This window comes from Triturus cristatus, chromosome 6 (assembly GCF_964204655.1).
Source record: "Triturus cristatus chromosome 6, aTriCri1.1, whole genome shotgun sequence".
NCBI lineage: Eukaryota > Metazoa > Chordata > Amphibia > Caudata > Salamandridae > Triturus > Triturus cristatus.
Window position 1 is genome coordinate 1,343,082,403 of NC_140589.1, and position 23,544 is coordinate 1,343,105,946.

At 47.7% G+C, this 23,544-nt stretch overlaps 1 protein-coding gene across 1 annotated transcript in view; it reads right to left on the reverse strand.

The window, feature by feature from the left end:
• The window catches only part of RYR2 (ryanodine receptor 2), a 3,458,987-nt gene that overhangs the window by 1,785,914 nt on the left and 1,649,529 nt on the right, over nucleotides 1-23,544 (reverse strand). Inside the window, exons 25-27 of the mRNA XM_085612346.1 lie at nucleotides 14,894-15,041; nucleotides 12,459-12,667; nucleotides 1,825-1,999 (exon numbers count right to left, since the gene is read on the reverse strand). Of these exons, the coding sequence (XP_085468472.1) occupies nucleotides 1,825-1,999; nucleotides 12,459-12,667; nucleotides 14,894-15,041 (532 nt within the window). The remainder of the gene's footprint in view (nucleotides 1-1,824; nucleotides 2,000-12,458; nucleotides 12,668-14,893; nucleotides 15,042-23,544) is intronic.

Here is a 23,544-nt window from a genome sequence, read left to right on the forward strand (position 1 = left end):
CAGGAGCCTCAGGTGAACGTGGGCGATGTGCAGATGGAGATCTCCGTCTCTCTGTCCATGCAGGATCCTCGGAGAAACGGGGGCGTACAGGTGAAGATGCTGGGCTATTCAACGTCGGGATAACCACCGGTGATCTTGAGGATGACGACGAAGAGCATCTTGACAACGTGCGGTGAGATTCTGCCCTCGACGTCGGTGATGGCGATGGAGAGATGGTCACTGAACGTGAGCCCGCTCGAGACGGAAGTCTTGATGTTGATCTTTCTCTGGGAGCAGATTCGTGCCTCGACGTCGACCGTCTCCGTGATGCCGTCGACCGCGTCCTCTGCCTCGACGTTGAACGTCTCTGTGCTGACGCCGACGGAGACCTGTGTCTCGACATTGAGCACCTCTGCGCCGAAGTCTTGTGTCTCAACATCGATCTTCTTTGAGACAAAGCCGACGAAGACTTCTGCTTCGACATCAGAGACGGAGTCTTATGCCTTGACCTCGATCTATGAGCAGACCTTGATGGAGACTTGTGCCTCGACGCCAAAAGGGGGTGAGGCGACTGAGTGTCCTGTCTCGACGTCGACCGTTTAGCCAACACTGACGGAGACCTGCTCCTCGACGTTGAACGTCAACGGAGGGTCTTTTACCTGACTCGACGTTGAAACTGTCATCTTCGGTCTTGGAGTTGAATGATGCGCCTGCACTGCCGAAGAATTCAACGATGACATCTGCTTCTTCGCCGCTGGCAAGTTCGATGCCGATCCTGACGCCGAAGGAGAACAGATCGGAATCTTGCTTCTTGATGTCGATTTTGTTATCTTTTTCTTCTGTCTCACAGGAGACCTACCACTTTCAGAGAGCCCATATAAACACATTTTCTCTCTGTCCTTGAGAGTTCTTCTGGACAGTTGTTTACAATGTTGACAGGTCTCTGGAGAGTGAGAGTCAGGGAGACAGAGAATACACACAGAATGTGTATCAGACCTGGACTTCTTCTTGCCACAGGAGGGTCAAGGATCAAAAAGGGATGGCATTATAAAAGAAAATAAAAAAGTCAAAAAAGACAGAACTGTGAATTCCAGGCTCCTGACTGAAGGAGCCGGAAAGAACAACTGACCTAACTGTCACCCCAGAGGCATGATGGGAAACTAGGGGTCATGGCTGCCTTAAAGGCACGGTGCCAGTTTTTTGTACAATTGCTTTCATTTTCTATGCTATTGGTTTCCAATGCAGCCTGTCTAACAATGCAAGCCCTTTTGCAGCTTTCATAAGTTTTACTCATTAAAAAGAGTTCAAGTGATACTTGCCCTCCTGTGGTCTATATATACACATTATGTGTTTACAAAAGCAGTTATTTACTATTGCATAGTTTAGCCTCCAATATAGGGGCTGCATTGGTATGAGAAAAATGATATATGTATAGAGCTGTATATATATATATATATATGATTCCATGTATACTTCTTATTATTTCCGGTGTCCCCGCACATGGGAGAGAATATTCAGTGCTTATGACTATTGATGAGGATCCCCTGGAAGAGAACAATGGCTTTTTCTTTTTCAGGTGTAAATAAAAATGGGTCAACCCCTTGGAAGTAGTGTCAACAGGGCTAGTACTTCGATAAACTGAGATAAGGCATCAATAACATGCCCCATGGTGGTGGGCCAAAGGTACAACAAAACGCATGAAATGTGGCATTTTTCTCACTGTACAGTAAGCACAATACTATATTGCCTGGAGTACCGAAAAACCTGGTACCACTGCTTGATTCGAACCAACATCAAATGTGTGCTCCTTCTGTTACAGACAATTCACCGCAGCCCAACACTTACCATCCACAACATCAAACTCCTTGAATGCCAGCTCAGAGCCAGAGTCATCCAGAAGGACCTCCCCGTTCAGGGTGAACATCATGGTGTGCTCGTTCATATCAACCATGCACCCAACCACGTCGCCGGCTTGCCAAGAGCGTCCAAAGTGTTCATTGCCCTGGTGCCAGCGCTGGGCCTGGAAAAGATATATGTTGTCACTAAAAGGCTATGGAATATGAATTAAAACCACCTCAATTGTAATATTTTTTCAATGAGACAACAAGGAGAGTTCAAAAAGAATGAGATGTAAATTATGGGAACGAGATGAGTAGATAGGTGTGAGAGGTTTTGGTTTTGCCTGAATGGTTACTCAGAAGGATAGTTTATGTTTTCTAAAGGGGGATATGGTTAGTTTATTGACATACTCAAAGGTTGGGTTCGAAATCCTGCATTCCATAGGCCTCCATAACAGTTCGGGCCCCAAGGGTTCAGCCTTCTCAAAGAATTTATTTGAACGGCCAATCCCAAAGAGCCACCATCCACATCCATCCTGACATCAACCCTAAGTGACTGCTTTCTCTTCATGCAAATTTCTTTAATCCTCTTCCCTGCACTTACCCCACCGCCAAATATCCCTCTAAATCCCATCACTTCCACACCAAGACATGCACCCTTCACCAGCAGGTCAGCCTTTACACATACTGACAACATTCACAACAAAGTTGACAACCAAGCCCTACAGCTTCTCACTTTCACTGAAATATTGTTTACAAGCACAACACAGCTTATATTCAAAGATACTCTCTTGTCAGATACACCATTCTTTCCAATAACTGTGTGACATGCATTAGAGATGAGGCAGTGAATGACCAGTCTCACACCAAGTGCAAAGAACTAAACGCCCTAAAACCAGTCCAGCAAACCCTTGTTCATGTTATTGTAATTGTATTTATATAGTGCTTACTACCCCTGACAAGGTGCTGAAGTGCTTTTCGGTGAATAGCAAGCTACTCAGGAACTCAAAGGATTAGTTGTGGATTAGTATAGGGAAATACAACTTGTTAATTTGAGCGGTGGGCATGTGAGTCTGTCAATTAGACTGAATAGGATAGAGGAGGAATAGAGGAGGGAAGAATCTAGGTAGTGTTATTTGGGAGTTCATGTTAGTTAGATGAGGTCTGGGATGAGTCAAAGGAAGGATGTGCAAGTATGGATAGATAGTTAGAAATTCAGGCTTTCAGGTATTGCTGTACGTAAAAGCCAATTTATGTGTAAGATTTGATAACTTTTTTTTACATGTTTATGTTTTCCTCAATATTTTAATAGTAAGGCACTCATAGATACAATTGTTATGATCACATGTACATATTGTGATAGATAAATAAAATAAACAGAGCATCTAATCAAAAAACTTATATGAAAACTATGTAGTGACCTATATATATGTTAAGCATACAAAATGTATTAGCATTGGACACATTTACTAATTCATGTGTGTAGTTGACAGCCTCCATCCAAATAAATTAACTGAATCCTTCTCTGTAACCATTTTGGACTTGACTCAAAACATGCTGCCAGTTATCATCCCTTCTCAGAACACATATGCTTGCTTCTCAAGGCTAGAGGTTCTCATCAAATAATGCTAAATTCTCTTTGAATTTCTCTGTGCTCTCTTTCATGTGCCCCCTGCAGATACCAGTAGAAAAAGCCCCCCAATGGTGTACGTTAATCCTGTTTATAGCGTTAGAGATTGCAAGAGCATCCAGGCTCAATGCCATGCTCGGTTCCTTGAACAACATCTCACTTTAGGGAATCAGTAGACCTCTTACCCAAATATAAACCAGGTAATCACTACACCCTTGATGGAGATGAAGCCCTCAGGAAACAACATTTAAAAAACCCTAAATACATTAACTATATAATATCCAACTGTGTGTGGGTTAAATATATCAAAACAGGTCTACTCTTGGTCATAAACTGCAGAAGTATCAGGGGGGCGTGGCTGGGCGCGCTTACATGATGGCCACAAGAGAGTGAAGCTCCCGCCGCCCGGTGCCATTATCCTGGCACTTTCTCCTGGCTGGGCTTCTTCCGGACTCTGGGCGCTGACGATGGTGAGCCCCGGGTTCCCCTCGCCGCCACAGAACACGAGCTGGTTGATGCAGCTGCGAGGTGCTCCGGTCCTGCCTCATGAGAGCTGGAGCCGAAAGACACGGTGCGGTGGGCGAGTGCTGCGGCCGGCCGCATCAACAAATTTAACCTGCGGCTCGCCACGAGGGACCCTGGCCGCACGGGCTGGAGCGCCGGTGACGGAGGAGGCATGGAGCCGCCGAAACCTCTGAAAGTGGTGCCCTGGGCCAGCAGTGACAGCGGGAGCAGGACCAGTCGCGTGGTGAGTGGCCGGGGCTGCCCTGACATAAACAGACACCAGAGACGTAGTGCTGACAGCGGCGGAGGTGCGGAGGTGATCGCGGGCTACTGGTGGTGCCGCGGGGCGAGCAGCCTTGTGGTGTGGTGGTGCCGGGGGGGCCCCCCTGCTGACTCCCTGGGGTGCAGCAACGGTTCTGTCCAAGTGCCTGAGGTGACCCGGGGAGTGGACTGGCGGAGCGCTAGACGGCGATCCCCCGGAGGGGCTCCGCAGACCGGTCAGATGCAGTGAGGTGGTCGGGTGGTTAAGGCGGACCTCCCTACGTGCAGCAGTGGAGCGGTGGGCCTGGCGCCTGACATTGGGGTGGCCCCCACTGGGGCAGTTTGCGCAGTGACCTGCTGTGCCTGTGCGGAGGCCTGGAGCCCCGGAGCCTGGTGGGCGACCGGCGGATGACCTGGTACCGGTCAGCGAGGTGAGCGGAGGTGGAGGAGGGGGAGACCGCCGGGCATTGGCGCGAGGGGAGCACCTGGACTCCTATCACACATCGAAGGTGTTGGCATGTGGTGGTGGTGCCTGGAACAGTGTATGCAGTAAGACACCGAGGGACTAGGAGAGGCACGGACGGACCTGTAGGCGCTGGAGATGGCGTGCGCTACACGCGGTGGCCTGGCATAGCTGGCGCCGGGGAGCCATTTGGGGTGTGTCGCCAAAGGTACCGCACCTGTAGCGCTGAAGTGGTGCCCAACAGCGGGCGATTACACAGGAGCAACCGCCAAGAGGAGAGGCGGCGGACATTCACCAGCCCTAATATCCAGGGGACACCGATGCTCAGGCGGAGGAGAGGTGCCCGAAAGGGGATTCAGACACATCGGGGGAGTGACGAGTGGCAGCCGCTGTGGTCCAGTGGCCTCATTGAGTAGTGTGGGTCTGGCGTCTCCTTTTCTGTGGCGGCGGACTCTGCGGGAAGGGCTCTGGTTTTCCCTCTCTGTCCCCCACTCTCGTGGCGGTGCCGGAGGCCTACGGTGTCGGCTCTCTACTGTTGTGGTGGACTGGGTGTCTAGGCCCGGGCCGCCTGCCTGGTGCTGAGGGTACCAGTAGATGCCTACAGCTCAGCAATTGGTCATGGGTCGGCTAAGAAACGCGCCAAAGGAGGGACGGACACTGGTTGCGGGCTCGGGCCCCATGGCAGAGAGTCGCGGTGCAGGCGTGGAGCCCCAGGCGGCGGCGCTGGCGGCGAAATTGGACACAGTGCTTGCTGCAGTGGAGCGAATCGGCTCTACGGTGGAGCAGACGAAGGCCTCTCTAGAACCCCGAATCGACAAGGTTACGGTGGACTTCACCCTCCTTCATGCGGACCACCGCAAGTTAGCGGACACGGTGGCCCTACAGCACCAGGCCCTCCAGGATGTCCAACCAGTGGTGAACAACCATACTGTAACCCTGCAGGACTTAATAGATCGCGTCCACACCTTGGAGGATCAGGCCGAGGATGCCGAAGGGCGCTTCCGTCGCAGTAACATCAGGGTGGTGGGACTGCCGGAGGGCGAGGAGGGACGACAGCCAGAGCAATACGTCGAGGGATGGCTTCGAGATCTGCTCGGTCCGGGGGTACTCTCCCCACAGTTTGTGGTGGAGCGGGCCCACAGGGTCCCAGCTCAGCGGCCCAAGCCGGGGGCTCGGCCCGTCCCTTCTTGTTCAAACTCCTCAATTACCGGGACAGAGATGTGGTGCTCCGCGAGACCAGGAAGCTGGGGGCAATCGCAGTGGGAAGTGGGCAGGTGATGTTCTTCTTGGACTACACGGTGGTGGTGCGGAAGTGGCGGAGCAACTATCTGGCGGTGAAGCGCCGGCTGCGTGACCTGGAGATCCCATACTCTCTGCTATTTCCGTCACGCCTCAGAGTGGTCACAAAAGAAGGGACCCGCTTCTTCGATGCCCCATCGGAGGTCTGGGACTGGCTAGAGGAGACGGGGCGGAGTGGTGGACAGAGACCGCCGGATCCGGAATCTGGCAATCATAGGGGGACGAGGCCCCGGCGGAGGCGACGGAGAGGGCCCCGAAGAGATGGGGGACTGGGCCCGGGAGTGGTGCCTAGCCCGAGCGGATACGCCTGGAGCGCCAGGGAGCGCTGGCAGCGGTGGCAACCCTTGGATCTACAAGTAGTCAGGGAGATGCGGACACTCACAGGCATAGCGATCCTGAGACCAGCAGGTCGTCCTCTCCATCCACCACACTATCCGAGGACCAACTAATGCCGCTGGTGACCCCCCAGACTTCCGATCAGATCATGTGAGCCGGGAGCAGCGTGGGGACAGCACACATTGACATGCACGTCCCCAAGCGATAGACAATGAGTCTTGGCGGCCGACTGCTTAAAGGATCTGATGTATAAAGTGGTAAAGGACTGTGTGATGGCAGTGCTGCGTCTAGCTGGCAGTTGTGTGAGTGCGGGGGGACGGGAGCCCCTGCCCCCAGGGGGGGGACGGCATGCCAGGTGGAATCTGCGACAGGAGGCGTAGCTAGCTGTAGTTAGGTCACCTGCCCATACCTGTCCAAGCCCATGCCACAGGAGACACCCACAGCATGCGCGGGGGCACTGTGGTAGGGGAGCAGCTCATGGCAGCTAAAGCCGCAATAAGCACCCGTTAGCCACTACCTGGCTTAGTTTTACTCCATAAGTGTTAGCTTACAGTTTGGACGAATGCCCGCACAGGGGTTTGCCCTGACAGTTATATTGGTTTTGCTGTTCAGTTTGCGTGCTTGGCACCGCGTATATGTTTCTTTGTTCTGTTTACTAATGCAGCGCACCGGCTTGACATATAGAGCTCCTGTTCCCCATGTTGGTCGAGCGGACCCCGGCCCCGCCACCTATGCAGACTATAATTGTTCCAAATGGCCACCACTAACATAATCACATGGAATATTCGGCGCATGAACACACCAGCGCGTAGATATTCAATTTTCGCTTATCTGCAGAGGCACAAGGCGGCCATAGCCCTCCTTCAGGAGACTCACATGACACAGGCAGAAATAGCCCGGTTGTGTACCCGCTGGAGGGTCAGCTATTCGGAACCACATATTCAGCGCGCGCCAGGGGCACGTTGGTCTGGGTGAGGGCGTGCACCCCGTTCACATGTATGGAGGTACTGGTCGACCCGGCCGAGAGAAACACTTTAGTGCGCGGGCGACTTAATGGGCAACACATATTGCTAGGCTCATTGTACGCCCGAATGTTGAACAGCCATCATTCCTTGCCCGTCTGTCCACAGTGCTAGCACCGTATGCGGGTCTCCCTTGGCTACTGGGTGGGGATTTCAACTCGGTCCTCGACGTGCATCTTGACCGGTCCTTTCCGCAACTCCGTAATACACAAGTGGGCTCGAACGCACAGGCTCTGAATGACTGGACGTCGCGCTGGGCTTTGCTCGATGTGTGGCGCAATCTACACCCCGACGACTGCGTCTACTCGTACTACTCGGCGGTACATGACCTCCATTTGCGTCTTGACAGGGTGGTGGGCTCCTATACTTTACTTCCCCTGTTAGATCAGGCAGAATATCTAGGTCGGACGCACTCCGATCACAATCCTCTTAGGCTGTGCCTCCGATGGAACCCTGGCCGTCCCCCAATCCCTACGTGGCACCTCCAGTCGGCAGCTCTGGAGGATATAGAATTCCGAGCCTCCTTGGGCACCGCAATAGAGCAGTTCTTTGATCTGAACGAGGGCACAACGAGCAGCGAACTGATAGAGTGGGATGCCCATAAGTCCAGCATCAGGGGGCATTGCTTAGGCGTGACGTGGAATATCTGCTAGCAACTCACATTGTGACTTGCTGCCTTGGAATCTCGCCTACTCTCGTGCGAACGGCTCGGGGAGGGCAGCGGTCGTGACTCGGCCCAGCTGCTGAGACTTCGGGCGCGCCATGCCGAACTGCTGGAGCGCCTGCGCTGTCACAATTATGCGGCCCACTCGGCTCGTGTTCATGCCACGTCAGATAGGGCAGGGAGGCTACTGGCCTGGCTGCTCAGGCAGGAGACTGTTCACGCTCCGAAAGGCGCTATACGCGGGCCTGACGGGTAGTTGGTGTACACGCAGTGGGAGATCCACCAGGTAATGACGGCGCATTACGCGTCCCTGTATCATTCGACGGGATGTAGGCAGGCACATGACTTGGATCAGTTCTTGGAGGCTGCTTGTCTGCCCACGGTCCCAGATGAGCACCAGGAGTCACCCGAGAGTCCCCTTACTGCGGACGAGATCAGGGATGCAGTTGCCTCTTTGGCCACTGGGAAGACGCTGGGCCCCGATGGGCTCCCGGCGGAATATTATAAAACCTATCGGGAAACACTGATACCCAAATTGCACACTCTTTATTTGGCCGCCCTTGAGGAGCGTACCTTGCCCGGTTCAATGCGAGAGGCCTATCTGGTATCTCTGCTCAAACCTGGGCGGGATCCCACCCAGCTGTGGTCTTACCGCCCCCTCGCTCTGCTTAATGCAGATCATAAAATTCTGGCGAACGTGTTGGCAGAGCACCCGGCGTCAGTGGTGCCGGCGCTGGTGCATGTCGACCAAAATGGCTTTGTACCTAAACGCAGTACCTCTCTTAACTTGCGGCGGTTTTTTCGAGTGGCGTCAGACAGTGTCCAACAATGCCCAGGGCGGGCTGCCTAGTTTTAGACCTTGAAAAGGCCTTTGACTGCCTGGAATGGGGATATTTGGTGGCGGCATTGTCGCACTTCGGGCTGGGCCTCGGCTTCCTCCAGCTGGCAACCCTTCTGTACAAGGACCCCACGGTGAGAGTGAGAACCGGGCCGTACATATCTGATGCCATCCCTATTGGTCGCGGCACCAGGCAGGGGTGCCCGCTCTCACCCCTCCTGTTTGCGCAGCTCCCTGCCACACTCCGCAGGGAGCTGACTGACAGCATTCCCCTAGGTGATGCGACACATCAAGTGTCACTCTATGTGGACGACCTGTTGGTCTTTGTCAGGGATGTGTCTCACATTCCTGTTGACCTGGAGCGTATTCTGCTGGAATTCGAGGCCCTCTCAGGTCACCGGGTGAACGCTGCTAAGTCCTGCCTCTATGCGTTCAGGGCCGACACCCAAGATCCTCTTGGGGGAGTGCAGGTGCAATGGCGACCGGACACCTTTCGCTATCTGGGTATCCAAATATACCGTCAGCCGGCGGATCTTGTGGAGGGCAACTTGGGCAGAGACGTATCCGCAGTCCGGGCTCAGATGAGGTTCTGGGGTACACTTCCTCTCTCGGTCACTGGCCGAATAGCATTAGTTAAAATGGTGATTTTACCCCGTCTCCTGTACTATTTCGCCAATCTGCCCGTTTATGTCCCGGCGTCCTTCTTCGCAGGATTGGCGCGATCCCTCCGTGACTTCCTGTGGGGTGCCACGCTTCACAGGGTCGCGTTGCCCAAGCTGTACCTTCCCACTGGCCAAGGAAGACTTGCAATGCCGTGTTTCGAACATTACTATCTGGCTGCACAGCTTCAGTGGATAGCCCGTTGGCTGGCAGATAGAGGTCCTGAGGATACCGCGACTGCGGCGCCCCCCCTTTCACTGGCTGACATCCTTGGGCTCTTTCATGCGAGGGTATCAAGGCCTGAGCCTCTTCTACTAATAGTGGCCTACAAATGCTATCACCGGTGTCTCCATCTTACCCGGACCCAGACCCCGTATGCCCCGGCTATACCGCTCGAGGGCTCCCCTAGTGGGCAGGGGGTGCTTAGTGCTTCGGAACTAGAAGACTGGAGTGTGGCAGACATACACACCTTAGGGGACCTCTACCGAGATGGGACTCTTCTTTTGTTTTTCGCCCTGGCGGAGGAGACGGGGTTAGCTCCAGGCCACTTTCTGCATCACCGGGCGTTGGTGGCGACGCTCGCGGGCTGCTGGGGGGACCTAAGGGAGGAGCCAGAACAACATCTAATGGTACAATATCTTCATGTTATGGGGCGGGGGAGGCATCTGGTTGAATGGTTCGCGGCATCCTTACGCACGCATACGGCGCTTAGCTTGGCACCGCTGCGTGGTAAGTGGGAGGCAGATCTGGCTCGGCCCGTGACTGACAAGGAGTGGGATAGGGTACTGCAGGGCCCGAAGAGAGATCCCAGGAACATGCGCTTCTGCCAGATACAATTCTTCATCTTACACAGAGCATATCTCACGCCCCCCTCTATTAATAGATATTTTCACCGTGCGGATGCATGCTGCCCCCGCTGTGTAGAACTGGATGTTGCCCTGATCCATATGCTGTGGAGCTGTCCTGTACTGAGTACATACTGGCAGGCAGTGCAGGAGGCGCTCTGCGAGTGCACAGGTCGTGAAATCCCATTTGAGTGGCCAGCCTACCTATTACACCTTTTCCACAGAACACCCTCCACAAAGGTTACCTCTAGGTTCATAGACCTGGGGTTTGTGGTGGCGAAACGGCTTCTTACCAAGCGTTGGAAGGCGGCTGCCCCACCACACATGAGGGCATGGCGCGGTTTCTTTCTGGTCTGGGCTAGGTCGGAGGGCGCGGCCCTCCGGAGGGAGGAAACGCTAGGCCTCGGGGACGCCCATTGCGGCCCAGTGGGAGGCGCTATTACAGACCATGATGCGTCTAGGGGAGGATGCCGCAGAGGACTGCCAGGTACATGATGAGGGCGCCGCCCCGGTAGGTGGGGAGCTGGTTTGTCCAGCAGAATGTCATGGCATACGACAGCGTAGACCTAGTTAGAATGGCGAGGCATAAGTGCAAATGCAACGCAGTCTGTACAGTGACCTGAGTGGGAGGTATGGGGCTGGGGGGGGAAGACCTACGGGACATTGGGTGAGCAATACTTGGACAATGGCCGGACACTGCTGCTGTTATCATTGTTGTTTTTCTGCTGGGGCGATAGCTGCCCAACTGTTTGGTCCCTGTTATTGTTATACAAATTTGCTTTTTGTTTATGGATATACCCTAGGGGAGAATGGGTGCAACAGTAAAACTCTCGCCTTGGGGTCGCTCCTTATGTGGTAGGGCCTCAGGACGCAAAACGGCTCTATGGTTGGCGCCACTGTCGTGGGGGCCTTCACTGTGATAGGGAACCAAGAGATGAACCCATTCTTACAGTTCATTGTACGCCAGTCTGAGTACATAGCCATGATTTAAATGTTGCTGCACATTATTCTGAATCATGATGTGATGTACATCTTTCAAAATCTTAATAAACAGATTTTATAAATAAATAAACTGCAGAAGTATCTAACTCATCAACTAAACTCCTCCAAGCATGTAAGGAGCTGAATACATAATCTCCAGATAAATGTAAGGCCTCATTTAAAGGTTGGCGGAACTACCCGTCAATTTGCCCGGGGGACAGAGTAAGTTACTCCTTGTCCCTAGCGGAGGTGCCACCTTCCACATTTATAAATGACCACCAACCAGCCGGTCATTTATAATGAATTGTCAAGAACAGCTGTCACGGCGGTTCCTGTAAATGCATTTCATTGTTTGGTGCAGGGCTGCGTCAGCATGATGCAGCCCTGAACCAAACTGTTTTATTTTTTAAAAGAAAATCTCGAAATTAGATTTTCTTTTTGAAAATAAAAAATGGAATGCTTGCCTTACCATGGGAGTAATCTCCCATGGAGATGGTGGCATTATTGCCATTTTTTAGTTGCTCTCTGCCAGGGATTACCTGGCGGTGACCGACAGTAAAAAACGGCTATATGTCTGCACATCCTGATTGGGTGGGCAGACATATAGCCATTGACAGAGTAGTAACAGCAGTAGCCAAAGCTAGTCTGCCCGCATCTTAATCGGGCAGGCGGACCATTATGTTGGCGGTAAGCATACTCCATCTCCATTGCGATGGAGTATTCTTACTGCCAACATCCAAATCAGCCCCTAACTGTGACTCCGCCACAGTGAAGTCACAGCCTCGTGGGTTTTTCCAGAGACAAAATCAACTTCAGGATGGCCCTAGTTTACATTATTTTATTCTACATTTGATTTCTGTCACATACTTCTATCAGTTCAATAGCTTCTGGCACCGCAAGGCCCATCCAAGCTGCACCATTTGCAGTGGGGCTTAGCAAGAAAAAGGAAGTTTGTTAAACTACAGAAATCCTTGTATTCTTAAAACGTGTTCATGCTTAAGCCATTGGGCTACATTGTGGGGTGTACAACTGTAACCTTTTAAAACCCAGAAAAGGAAATACAAAAATATCCATTGCTTTTCTATAACTTTCAGTACACTTGAATTTAATTACCTGCTGCAGAATGATGTACACTAACCTTGAAGCCATCAAACACAAATGCTTGCTCATCAGATCCAAGCTCCTGATCCGGTTGACAGCCAGGCCTGGTCCAACCGACCCGCATGTCTCCTGCAGTAATGGCTTCAAACTCAAAATACCACTTTCCTGTCTTAACTGCATAGGTCTTCTCTGCGCGGAAAATGCGGAATCTTTCCATGGTTCCACTGCACACATCTGATCTTGCAGCTGCGAAAGAAAGGGAGAGAAATCTTACAGGTTCATGTATTGTAAAATCGGAAAGTGATAAAATGTTTCATTCAGAAATGTGGGTTGACAATACCAATAATCACCTATGTCATAAAATATAATTTACAGCACGTTCCCTATAATGTGCGGTCAGGCTATACCGCTGGTGGAGCCCCGTGTGACAATGTTTTTTGGCACCCCCCCAATTACCACCTCTGGACGGATTCCATTGCAACCACCCTTTAAAAGTGATCCTCAAGTCTCCATAACCACTCTCTCAGATGCATTTAATTAGTTTTATAGCGTCACTCATAAAAGTGAAGAGTGTTAGAGCACTTTACATCACACATATTACACATAGACAATCAATAATACATGTGTAAATCAGTATATAGGAAATGTTATGTAAGAAAAAGCACTACAAGGGGTAGGATTCACATGTAATCCATACTGGTAGACTATAGTTTAAGTATGTTTTGTCTAGAGAAGCACAAACTCTGAATTTAAAATGTAACACCACCTTGGGTGTTCTCTTTAATAATAAGAATTGATTTCTACCCAAATTAACCCTTTTGCAACATTACGATAATGAAAACCTGGGGAGAAAATCATAACGCTCCAATCTATACCTAGCAGTCCGCATGCAGCTCTTTGATGACAGCTAATAGCTCACTGTTCTATTTTAGGATTTTAACCTATAAACTGCAAGTAGCAAAAGGAAGTCTCTGACAAAAGCAGTAACCCACTGACCTATTTACATTATATGCACTTTGTGATCTGAATTGTACATGTTCTTTGCAGCAGGCATATTAACCCTCTAAGATACCTTACCATGAGTCATAACTTCCAAGAGTCAAAACTCCATCTCTCTCCAGGAAGAACATTAATCACTGGAGTTATCTTGACATATTTATTGTTGCCTGGAAATTGCTAGAGGCCAGAAACGGGGCAGCAGGTGCTTTTCAAACCATAATCTACCTGCAAACAGGCGACCCACCCTGTGCGGTGGCACTGGTCACACCACCCTAGAGCTGACCCTTTGTGAGGTTGCACATGACTTCCAATTAACCCTCTTAACCCTCTCTTGTGAGAATTTAACACAACAGGATTTTTAATTTCCCGAGCTGGATCAAGAGGTACACCCACGGGAGTTGCTTTTTTGTGGCTTTTAAAGTGCTTCTCCTATGGACACTTCACCATTTTCGCTTTTGAAATTACTTTCACTATGTTTAGTGTCATTTACTGTCAGTCCCAAGATTTGACTGATCTTAACATAGATTTTGTTCGGCAATGCCTCACAATAATTTTCCGCACAACAATATTCTGTTTTTTCCTATGTCAGTCATGAGCTTCCACCATTCTCTTGTCATGATCTATAGTGCAAGCTGGTACTACTGACAACAAACACGTTAGTAAATGAGATGTCCTTTGTCCAACCGCCAATGGTAACAGGTCCTACTTAGCCCTTTGGTGAATAGATTCCTGTCTGAGTGACAAAGACAGAAGAAAGTGGCATAACATGAATCCTTATAAGCATAAAGTTCCTCTTTATCCAACCATGGTATGGTGGGAAGTACAGAGAATTTGGAAATACATTTGCTGAAGGAGCTGTAGCCCATCCCATAGGTCACTCTGGTTCATCCCATAGGTTTCCCTGGCCCATCCCATAGGTTTCCCTGGCCCATCCCATAGTTCTCTCTGGCTCACCCCATAGGTTTCCCTGGCCCATCCCATAGGTTTCCCTGGCCCATCCCATAGGTATCTTTGGCTCATCCCATAGGTTTCCCTTGCCCGTCCAAAAGGTTTCCCTGGCACCTCCCGTATGTTTCGCTGGCCTTTCCCATAGGTCTCTCTGGCTCATCCCATAGGTCTCTCTGGCTCATCTCAGAGGTCTCTCTGGCTCATCCCATAGATCTCTATGGCTCATCCCATAGGTTTCTCTGGTCCATGCAAGAGGTCTTTCTGGAACTGCAGGTTTTGCTCTTCCAAAACACTTTTGTACATGAGGTCCAACGTAACTACATCCAGAAGATTATCATTCATAATATTTTTAATGAGCTCATAAAATATTATACGTAACCGCTGTCAGAGCTGATAAAACGTATCAGACATTTTCAACAGTTCAATAAAATTGGAATATAACTTTTAAGAACGGCATTTTGTAAAAAAGATAAGAATTGTTTTAATAACCAGACAGTAGGTGTGACATATATCCAGCGTACGTACCATGGTCTTGATCCGGTGCTTCCAAGTTGTACCCATAGCCAATCAGGGTGCGGACAGCTTCGCGCAGACTGTCTTTATTTGACTTTTTAGTGCGATCATCCAACAGCGCATATGGAACAAGACGTGGGTTTCTTCGGTTTTTCACATCCTACAAAACAGGAATGGGTAACTTCATTTCATTGCTGTATAGTTGACATCGTTAAATAAAACAAGTGTCTTTGTTTTATTTTTTATGAAAAATTTACAAAATGGTTTCCACTTATACCTCCAAGAACTATGCCTGATCACTAACAATAAAAGAGGGGATGGATAATTCCTTTAAATTGTAATGATGTAGGATGGCACAAACCCTTTTTAATAAACACATTTAATGAAGGAAATAATACAATATTTTCAATAGTTGTGTCACATTGGCTGGGGTAGATGGACAAACGTCATTAGTGTAGTCAGCTCGCACCATAAATAAAGAGCAGTACACATATTATAATTTAACAATTTTAAGGGATTTTTCAAAGCTCACGTAAACTGACTTTATTACTTTTCAAGGCCCAACATTTTCGAATGGTGATCGACTCGGGTCCGGTACTGTCTGGTGCAGTCATAGTATCACCATTTTATGGAGCAACAAATGTGCTAAATGTTGCACAAGGGAAATTACTTTCTGCACCTGGGCCCTTATGATAATTAATCATGATCTTGTCAGCTCTACTTTCCAAAAATTATACTCTTACCAATAGAGGTATTTCAGTCATGAAAAAACCCCTTTGTTTAAACACAAGGGGGCCGATTCCGATGTCGGACGGACCTGAGTCCGCCCGACATTGGTCAGGAACCATGACCCACCGACATTCTGTCGTCGGTTACGGCCCTGAAAGTACGATGTGACCGAACCTGTTCGGTTGCATTTGTATGTTACACAATGGGAGCATGCATTCCGAGCGGGATGCATGCCCGCATTGTGAAATGAAGGGGTGCAGTTCATCCCTGCACCTTGTGGCCGGCACCACAAGCTGCCTGCCACCGGGTGCAGGGGTCAACAGAGGGGCAACATAGGTGCCTCCAGGCCACCATTTGGCAGCCTCACACCCATGGGGGCCCTACTGTGGGCCCCCAAAGACAGTTTCCGACTGCCTTTTCATGCCAGAAACACCGGCACAAAAGGGTAGTGGAAACCTGCCATCGTACTTCCTCGGTCATAAAGAGGCGGCCGGGGGAGTACTGAAGGATTTCCGTATGGCGGACCTGAGTCCGTCCGACATCGGTCAGGAACCGTGATCGACCAACCTACTGTCGTCGGTTACGGCCCTGCAAGTACGAAGCGACCGAACCCTGTTCGGTCGCACTCGTATGTTACACAATGGAAGCATGCATTCTGAGCGGAATGCATGCCCGCATTGTGAAATGGAGGGGTGCAGTTCATCCCTACACACTGTGGCCGGCAAACCAAGGTGCCTGCCACCGGGTGCAGGGATCAACAGCCATTCGGCAGCCTCACACCCATGGGGGTCCTACTGCGGGCCCCCAACGACAGTTTCCAACTGCCTTTTCGTGCCGGAAACACCGGCACGAAAAGGCAGGGGAAACCTGCCATTGTACTCCCTCAGTCGTAAAGAGGCGGCCGGGGCAGTACTGAAGGATTTCCGGACGAGCCCGTCGTAAGCCATCCAGCAATCCGAGTAGGATTCCTTTATGATTGAGCCCATCGGAATGGCTTGGTCGGAAAGGAGTCTGGCCGGCACGTTCCGATGCGGGCGGAAGGGTTCCGAACGTTGTTCGGAGCCCTTCTGTCCGAAATCGTAATCGGGCCCAAGCGAGAAGCTACTTGAGATTGCCGCTCAATGATTGGCAATCCATGGACTCCTGACTGAATGCCCATAAAACGAAAGGGTCCTGCATCATGTTTTGCACACAAGCCACTCAAAAGCTTCAGATCACAAAGGGAGGCATCAAAGAATTTGGATTTGTCCTAATTACATGATTCAGACTTTCCTCAAGCATTATGGAATGATTATGGAATGATATGTAGTGGCATGTTGTGCTGTGCATTTTGTTAAATGCTTTAAACGTTTCAGAAATCTGTTAAACGTTTGTAAGGTGTTTTATATGAAATTGCTGCACATGGTGGGTACATAAACTCTGAGATGGGAGACATTTATAGAGAAGATATAATTGGCAAAGCACAAGATAACAATTGTATAGCTAGTCCATTAGGTGGAAATGGCATAGGTGGAACTAGGCCCAGACTTGCTAATGCTTTGCACCAGGTCTGCTTCACTTTTGTGCTGCAAAGCAGGTGCAGAGTGTTTCGGTGGGATTGACTATTTAACGCAAACAAGGATTTGTGTTGAAAAGCATGCACTACTTTGCATCAATGGTGGCAAATGGACGTTCCAATGCAACCACTTATGGCTTTGACGCAAATCCCTATCTACTAACATTCGTAGATTGGATTTGAGCTAAAAACCTTATGTCTCCACGAGGCTACTGTAACGGAGAAATATTTTACTGTTTCTTCTTATTTTTCCAACTTTGCATCTGTGCTGCATTTTACAGCACACATACGAAGTGGGAAACATCAAATGATCATTTTTGTATTGAAAGGGTCTCTATTCAGTAAAAAACGTTTGCTTTAGAGAATAGACACACCCTTTTCCTGTGGTGCAAGGACATGTACATTGGCACATGGCAGCCAAAAGTGTGCCAGTACTAGGGGTGGGGAGGAACATGTTTTACTATATCCTAATAAATATGGAACATTTTTTCTCTCTCCCTATGACACAATGCAGCGCAGCAACAACATTTTTTAAAGAGAGGAAGGATGGAATTTGATTTAAATTTGAGACAAATAATTTTCTAGTGAAGGGATTCTAATATCATCTAAAGCTTTAGGAGACACCTATGGCGATGAGTAGGAAGGTGAGGCTACAGTAATGAGAGAAGGTGTTGACTCGGGGTGTAGAGGACTATGTTTATGGATTGTGACGCACCATTCCAGCCTTACCTTTCACTGACATAATAGATAGGCTATTATATCTATAGCTAATAGTCTCTATTAAAACAGATTGGATTGTGGCCCAGAGTAATTATCTCTGGCTGAAATGAATTATTTCCCAGGCATAAGTCTTTCACTCACTCTGTCATAGGACTCAAGCTATACCCTACTCGGGAATTCCAAATATGCCAAAACTAGTTTAGGGTTACTTTTGTTCCCATTAAGACCTGGACTGGCAGTTTAGCAGGACCAAAGCTGGTTCCTTACTGAGAAGACATGATGGGCTTAAAAATGATTGATTGGTTTGTGGCCTAAAGTAATTATTAACGGCTGAGAATAATTTAAGCAGTCTGCCCACAATTTTCCTCAAAGATATTAATACATTATTCACTGCACTAAAGGGGCATGTAATCCCAACCAAGTCATTAACAAAAAAAGGCTGAGACCCTGGTTGAGTTCAGCCTACCAACACCTAAAGATCTAAACCCCAAATCACCTCAATATTTAAGTGACTCAGGGTCAGGAAAATATATCTATACAAGCCTAGTTGAAACGGGTCAGAATAACAGAAAATTAACATTTCTGTAATTAGAGGTTACCAATTCAATCATTTCACAAAAGTAATGAATTGCGCAGCTTGGCCATAGAGGGTGTCCCTACACCATTACACGATCACCACTCAAGTTCACAATTGTCAACCTCACCTACCTCCACTACTTTCAGACACCTAGATCTGTTTATCATCAGCAAACTAATAACATCTAATGTCATTCCACTGAATATTTTTTTATCATTGACCTTAGCAACGGTTCACTGATAGAATATCAATGACAAAAACATCGATGTTAAAAATATCGAAAAATAAATATTGAATACAAAAATATCGATTCCCATACCTACACAGGTAAGTACAAAAATATCGAATCAAAAATATCGATGTAAAAAATATAGATGTAAAAAATATTGATTTAAATACATACATAGAATAAAAAAATAAACGTTAAATATGTTAAATATTCATATAAATTTTACCAAAATAAATTACATTTTAACAAAATATAACAAACTTAATTAAAACAATTAACACAAAAACATAATAATATATATATACATATGTATATCTTACCTACTGGCAGTCGCCAGTAGGTAGTTATAGTTAGGACCAAGTTTCCATAGGGAGAGCATTTTTTGTTTTGCTTATAACTTTGGAGTCGTTTGATGAATCTTCATGAAATTTTCAAAACTAATTATTTGTTCATATCGGCTCCTATGTGGGAAGTTTGGGGGTGATTTTTCAAGGGGGGCTGAGAAAAAAGGGGGGTCCCAAAACGTGTTTTCTCCTTGTTAATTTCCATAGGAAACTTTAGACAAGGCTACAAGTCGAACGGGTGAACGGATTGCCCCAAATTTGGCAGGGAGAAGGGTCTTGGTCTAGAAATCATGCGTTTGTTTATTTGGTGTAAATCCGTTCAGTAGTTTTGGAGAAATATAGAAATTTACAGATATTGATATTTGGGAATTCTGCCATCTGATTGGCTGAGGCGTATCGAGCACGAGCTTGCTGCTTATTGGGTGTGAGCGGTGCGAGCAGTTGCAACTAGGAAGTGTTAGATGCCATTTTTTTATTCTGTTGAAACGAGTATGGGGAAAAAGGGTAAATAAAAAAAGTAGGAAAGGGTAGGGTAGGAGCACTGTAACGTCTGTGGGCTGTTTAGGGTGTGCTATACAGGGAGTGTGAAGTGAAGTATTTAGTCCTACCGGTGTGAAAGTGCTGTTTTGCCGAGAGTGAGAGGGTGCTGAGGTGAGGTGCCGGTATACTCGGGGATGAAAGCGTGCGCCTAAACCGTGAGCTGAGTGCTGTAAACTGATGTGGTCAGGGCGCTGTAGCATACTGGCCGCTGTAGGATAGCTGTGCAGGTGGAATGCGTTTATAGTAAAGCGGGAGTGGGAAGCAAACTACTCACTGGTACTGGTCTGAAGACTCTGGGATGAAACCGTGAGCGTGAGCTGATTGCTGTAAAGTGATGTGTGTGGGCGTTGTAGGATACTAGCCGCTTTAGCATATCTGTGTAAGTAGTGTTAGTATGCGTTTATACGATACAGTGAGTGGGAAGCAAACTACTCACCTCTACTTTCTGAAGACTCAAATGCAGTGTTTTAGGAAGAAGGAATAAAGAAATAATCGTGAAGAATATAATGCAGAATGTTGCAATGCCACAGAAGAGCAATGGTGAAATCAGGTGTGTCTAAGAAAGTGGGTGTATGTAATAGGAAGGAGGGATAAAGACATAATCGTGAAGAATATAATGCAGAATGTTGCAATGCCACAGAAGAGAAATGGTGAAATCAGGTGTGTCTAAGAAAGTGGCTGTGTGTAATAAAGCGATGGAGTCTGAAATTTATATAAAGAGTGTCTTTATTTAAGTGCCATAAATGGATCCACTGGTGAAAGAGGTAAGGCATTCAGTTGAGGCAAATTCCAACCGCTTCTACTGTATTCAAACGTAAGCTCCTGCATCAGTGAATTCCACATTACATGTTACAGTTCCATGTGACATAAACAATACCTATTACACTTGAATGACTCAAAATTCTATAAAGAAAATAAAGGTAGGATACGATTAGCACATGTATCCTTTAAGAAAAGAAACAAAAAAAAAGATTGCAAAGTTTAATCATCAAACTTCTTCGGTACCCTGGTACTGCTTTGTTGTAACACAAAATTATCAACAGTAGAACAGTCAGCAATCTCTTGTACGGTAGATTCAATCTGGTGCATGTCAGAATTGGTAATGGTTCTAGTCACATCGGAACTTTGAGGAGGAACACAAAATTATGCTTCTGAGAAGCACATTAGGTACCCTTCTCGTCAAACATATAAATTATTGTCTTCAGCTCTTTCAAAAAAAAATTCTTGTGCAAAGAGCTAAGGCACCAAGCTGAGGCAAACTCCAACCGATTGCGTTATATTCAAATATGAAGCTGCTGCATTAGTGAATTCCACATTACATGTAACAGTTCCATGTGACATAAACAATAGCTATTAGACATGAATGACTCAATTCTATAATGAAAATAAAGGTAGAATACTATTAGCACACTGTGCCAACCAGTTCCTAAACAATGTTTTGTTTTTTGATGATGATGGCCAGCTCGTGAGTAGAGGCTGAGGATGAGTAAATTTGTGTGAAAGGGCTTTGTGGATAACAGGTAGGCAGAGAGACGTGTGCACAAAGAATAGATATGGTTTCAAAATGGATGTCGGGTTTAGGCTAATTTAGAAAGTAAATAGCGTATATGGATAGGCCATACATCACCCATCCCTGGTTAGACTGGAGACGTAAGGGGCAATAATGAAAACAGAGTTCAAATGCCTGAGCATACTTAGAAAGTTATTATATGAAAATAGTTCAATTGAAGTGTATTAAAAAAATTGAAAGGAAAAACTCAAAAAAGTTGGTAAAAATCAATCCAGGAAGAACGTGAATTTCTTACAAGTCTTGGAGATTGCAGTCCGGTAGTTCTTCAGCGGCTTGAGATGCGTAATGTTCCAAGAGGTCATTGTTGCCATTGTGTGAGAAAAGGGAAGCGATCCAATTTATATCTTCAAAAGGACAGTAATGTTCCTCGAATGTTGGAGCGGCAATTTGAATTGGCAGGCAATCTGCGATGTTGTCAAAGGTCGTACGTTGCAGTAGATCTTTCGCGGCTGCGCAGAAATCCCATTCCGCCACAATACCTTTTTGCGTTGCATCCACTATTGCTCTACTGCCTGAACAATCGAGTTCATGGATTTCAAGATACTCCATTACCTGCTGGATATCGGTAGCGATTGTTGGGATGTTGGCAAGGCATACATCCATTCGCCAGTCGAATGGGCAAGTTTTGCAATGGAAAGATGGTTGCACACAGATTGTATATGTGTAAATAAATGTCATGTTGTAGCTGGCTCAGATAATAGATAGAGGCAGGCAGCCGAAAAGTTGTTCCATTTTTTCACGGTATTGAAGTAGCTTCGCGTAGAGGCGAATTCTGTCGGTGATGCTTTTTACCACAGGGAGCGCAGTCATATTTTACAAGCAAAAATAGTAGTAGGATGGCCGCAAAGAGAGCGAGAATTTTGGGCACTGTTCCTGTTATTCCAGAGATGAGCGAATGAATGAAATGTGGTATTATACCAAAAACAGTTTGAAAGGTTGTGAGAAGGCCGGAAAAGACTGTATTAAAAAAGTGTGCCAGACCTTGAGTGTGAGATGTGTTGAAAATTGGGTAACAATTCACAAAGTGTAATGGGAGGTTCGAATTTAAAAGGGACTGTATTTTACTGGAAGTTCGTGCTATCTGCAGGCGATACATTTATTTTGCAAAAGTGAGGGACACTTCTGTTGTGAAGAAAAGCGCTTTAGTTTGGTTAGTTTAATGAAATTTGTTTTCAAAGTAGGGATTCAAGGCCAAGTTGAAATTTGGGAGTTAGTTTCTATGGGTGGGAATAGACATTGCTACAGGAAGTTACTCGGTTTGAAACAGTAAGGACATACGGTATGCCACCTCACATTCCGTAGGAGAGCATGTTATTGAGAAGCAGATAACTGCCATTAGAAAGCTGTGTGAATGTTGGTGTGATTGTGGGAGTTGGCGTGCTTTCAAAAAAGCAGGCAAGATTGGGGGCTGTAAGCTTATAAGTGTCGTGCAGTTGGAAATTCTTGCATAGTAATGAATGACTGCCATTGTCACTGACAGTTTGCACCTGTGAGAAAAACTTCTGTATGCTCTATAAGACAGCGATATGTAAATGGGAGAAACCACTGCTCGTGAATAAACGCGCTACCTTATATAATCCTTATATAATCGCATAGAACATGACAAACAACATGTACACCTATCAGACACAACAACACTATGTTCTGTGGGAACCGTGGCTAGCCATGTACACAAAGCAACCATGGCATAGCACCTCTGTTTCACAATGCAGAATGCGGGGAGAGATGGGAGCAAAGTATGTGCCAAGGTGGCAAGTGATTCTCGATCATAAAAGTATACAATGCAAAGTGTTGAGGGGATGTGCCGGACAGAATTGAGTATGCAGAGCACAGACATGTACAGGTGAACATACACTGATGGTCTATTGAGTAAAGTAGATAGTGGACGTAACCATAATAGTACAGTCAGTAGGGAATATTTCGAAAACATAGCGCGTACGTGCCCTTTCCCCCCCAAAAAAAATCTTTAGCGTAGTGGGCTGGCTCGGCATACGCAAGGCTAGCGTAGGGGTATGAATAAAAGGCACGTTTCTCTGGGTGTGGTTCTCTTCCGGAATGGCAAACGTGTCTGCCAGGTCTGCGCAGCTTACACCACCACAAGGTTGACCTCGTGAGTGAAGGTGGCTGCGGGAATAATGCTCTCAGCCTGCTGCAACCCAGAAACCGTCATGGCTGCTGTGACACACATATGCCCCACAGTTCACCTTTCGCTACTGAATTATGTGAAAGAGGGCCCACCACGTGCCGGCGGAAGCTCCTGGGATAAGGTCTGCGAGGTCGGAAGGTTCCTCAGATCAACAATGACTACCACGACACAGGCACACACAGTTCAGTTTGAGGCCCAGCAGCGTAGGGTGCTCTGTATACTACTAACACAGTAGTCGAACAGGTACCAACAG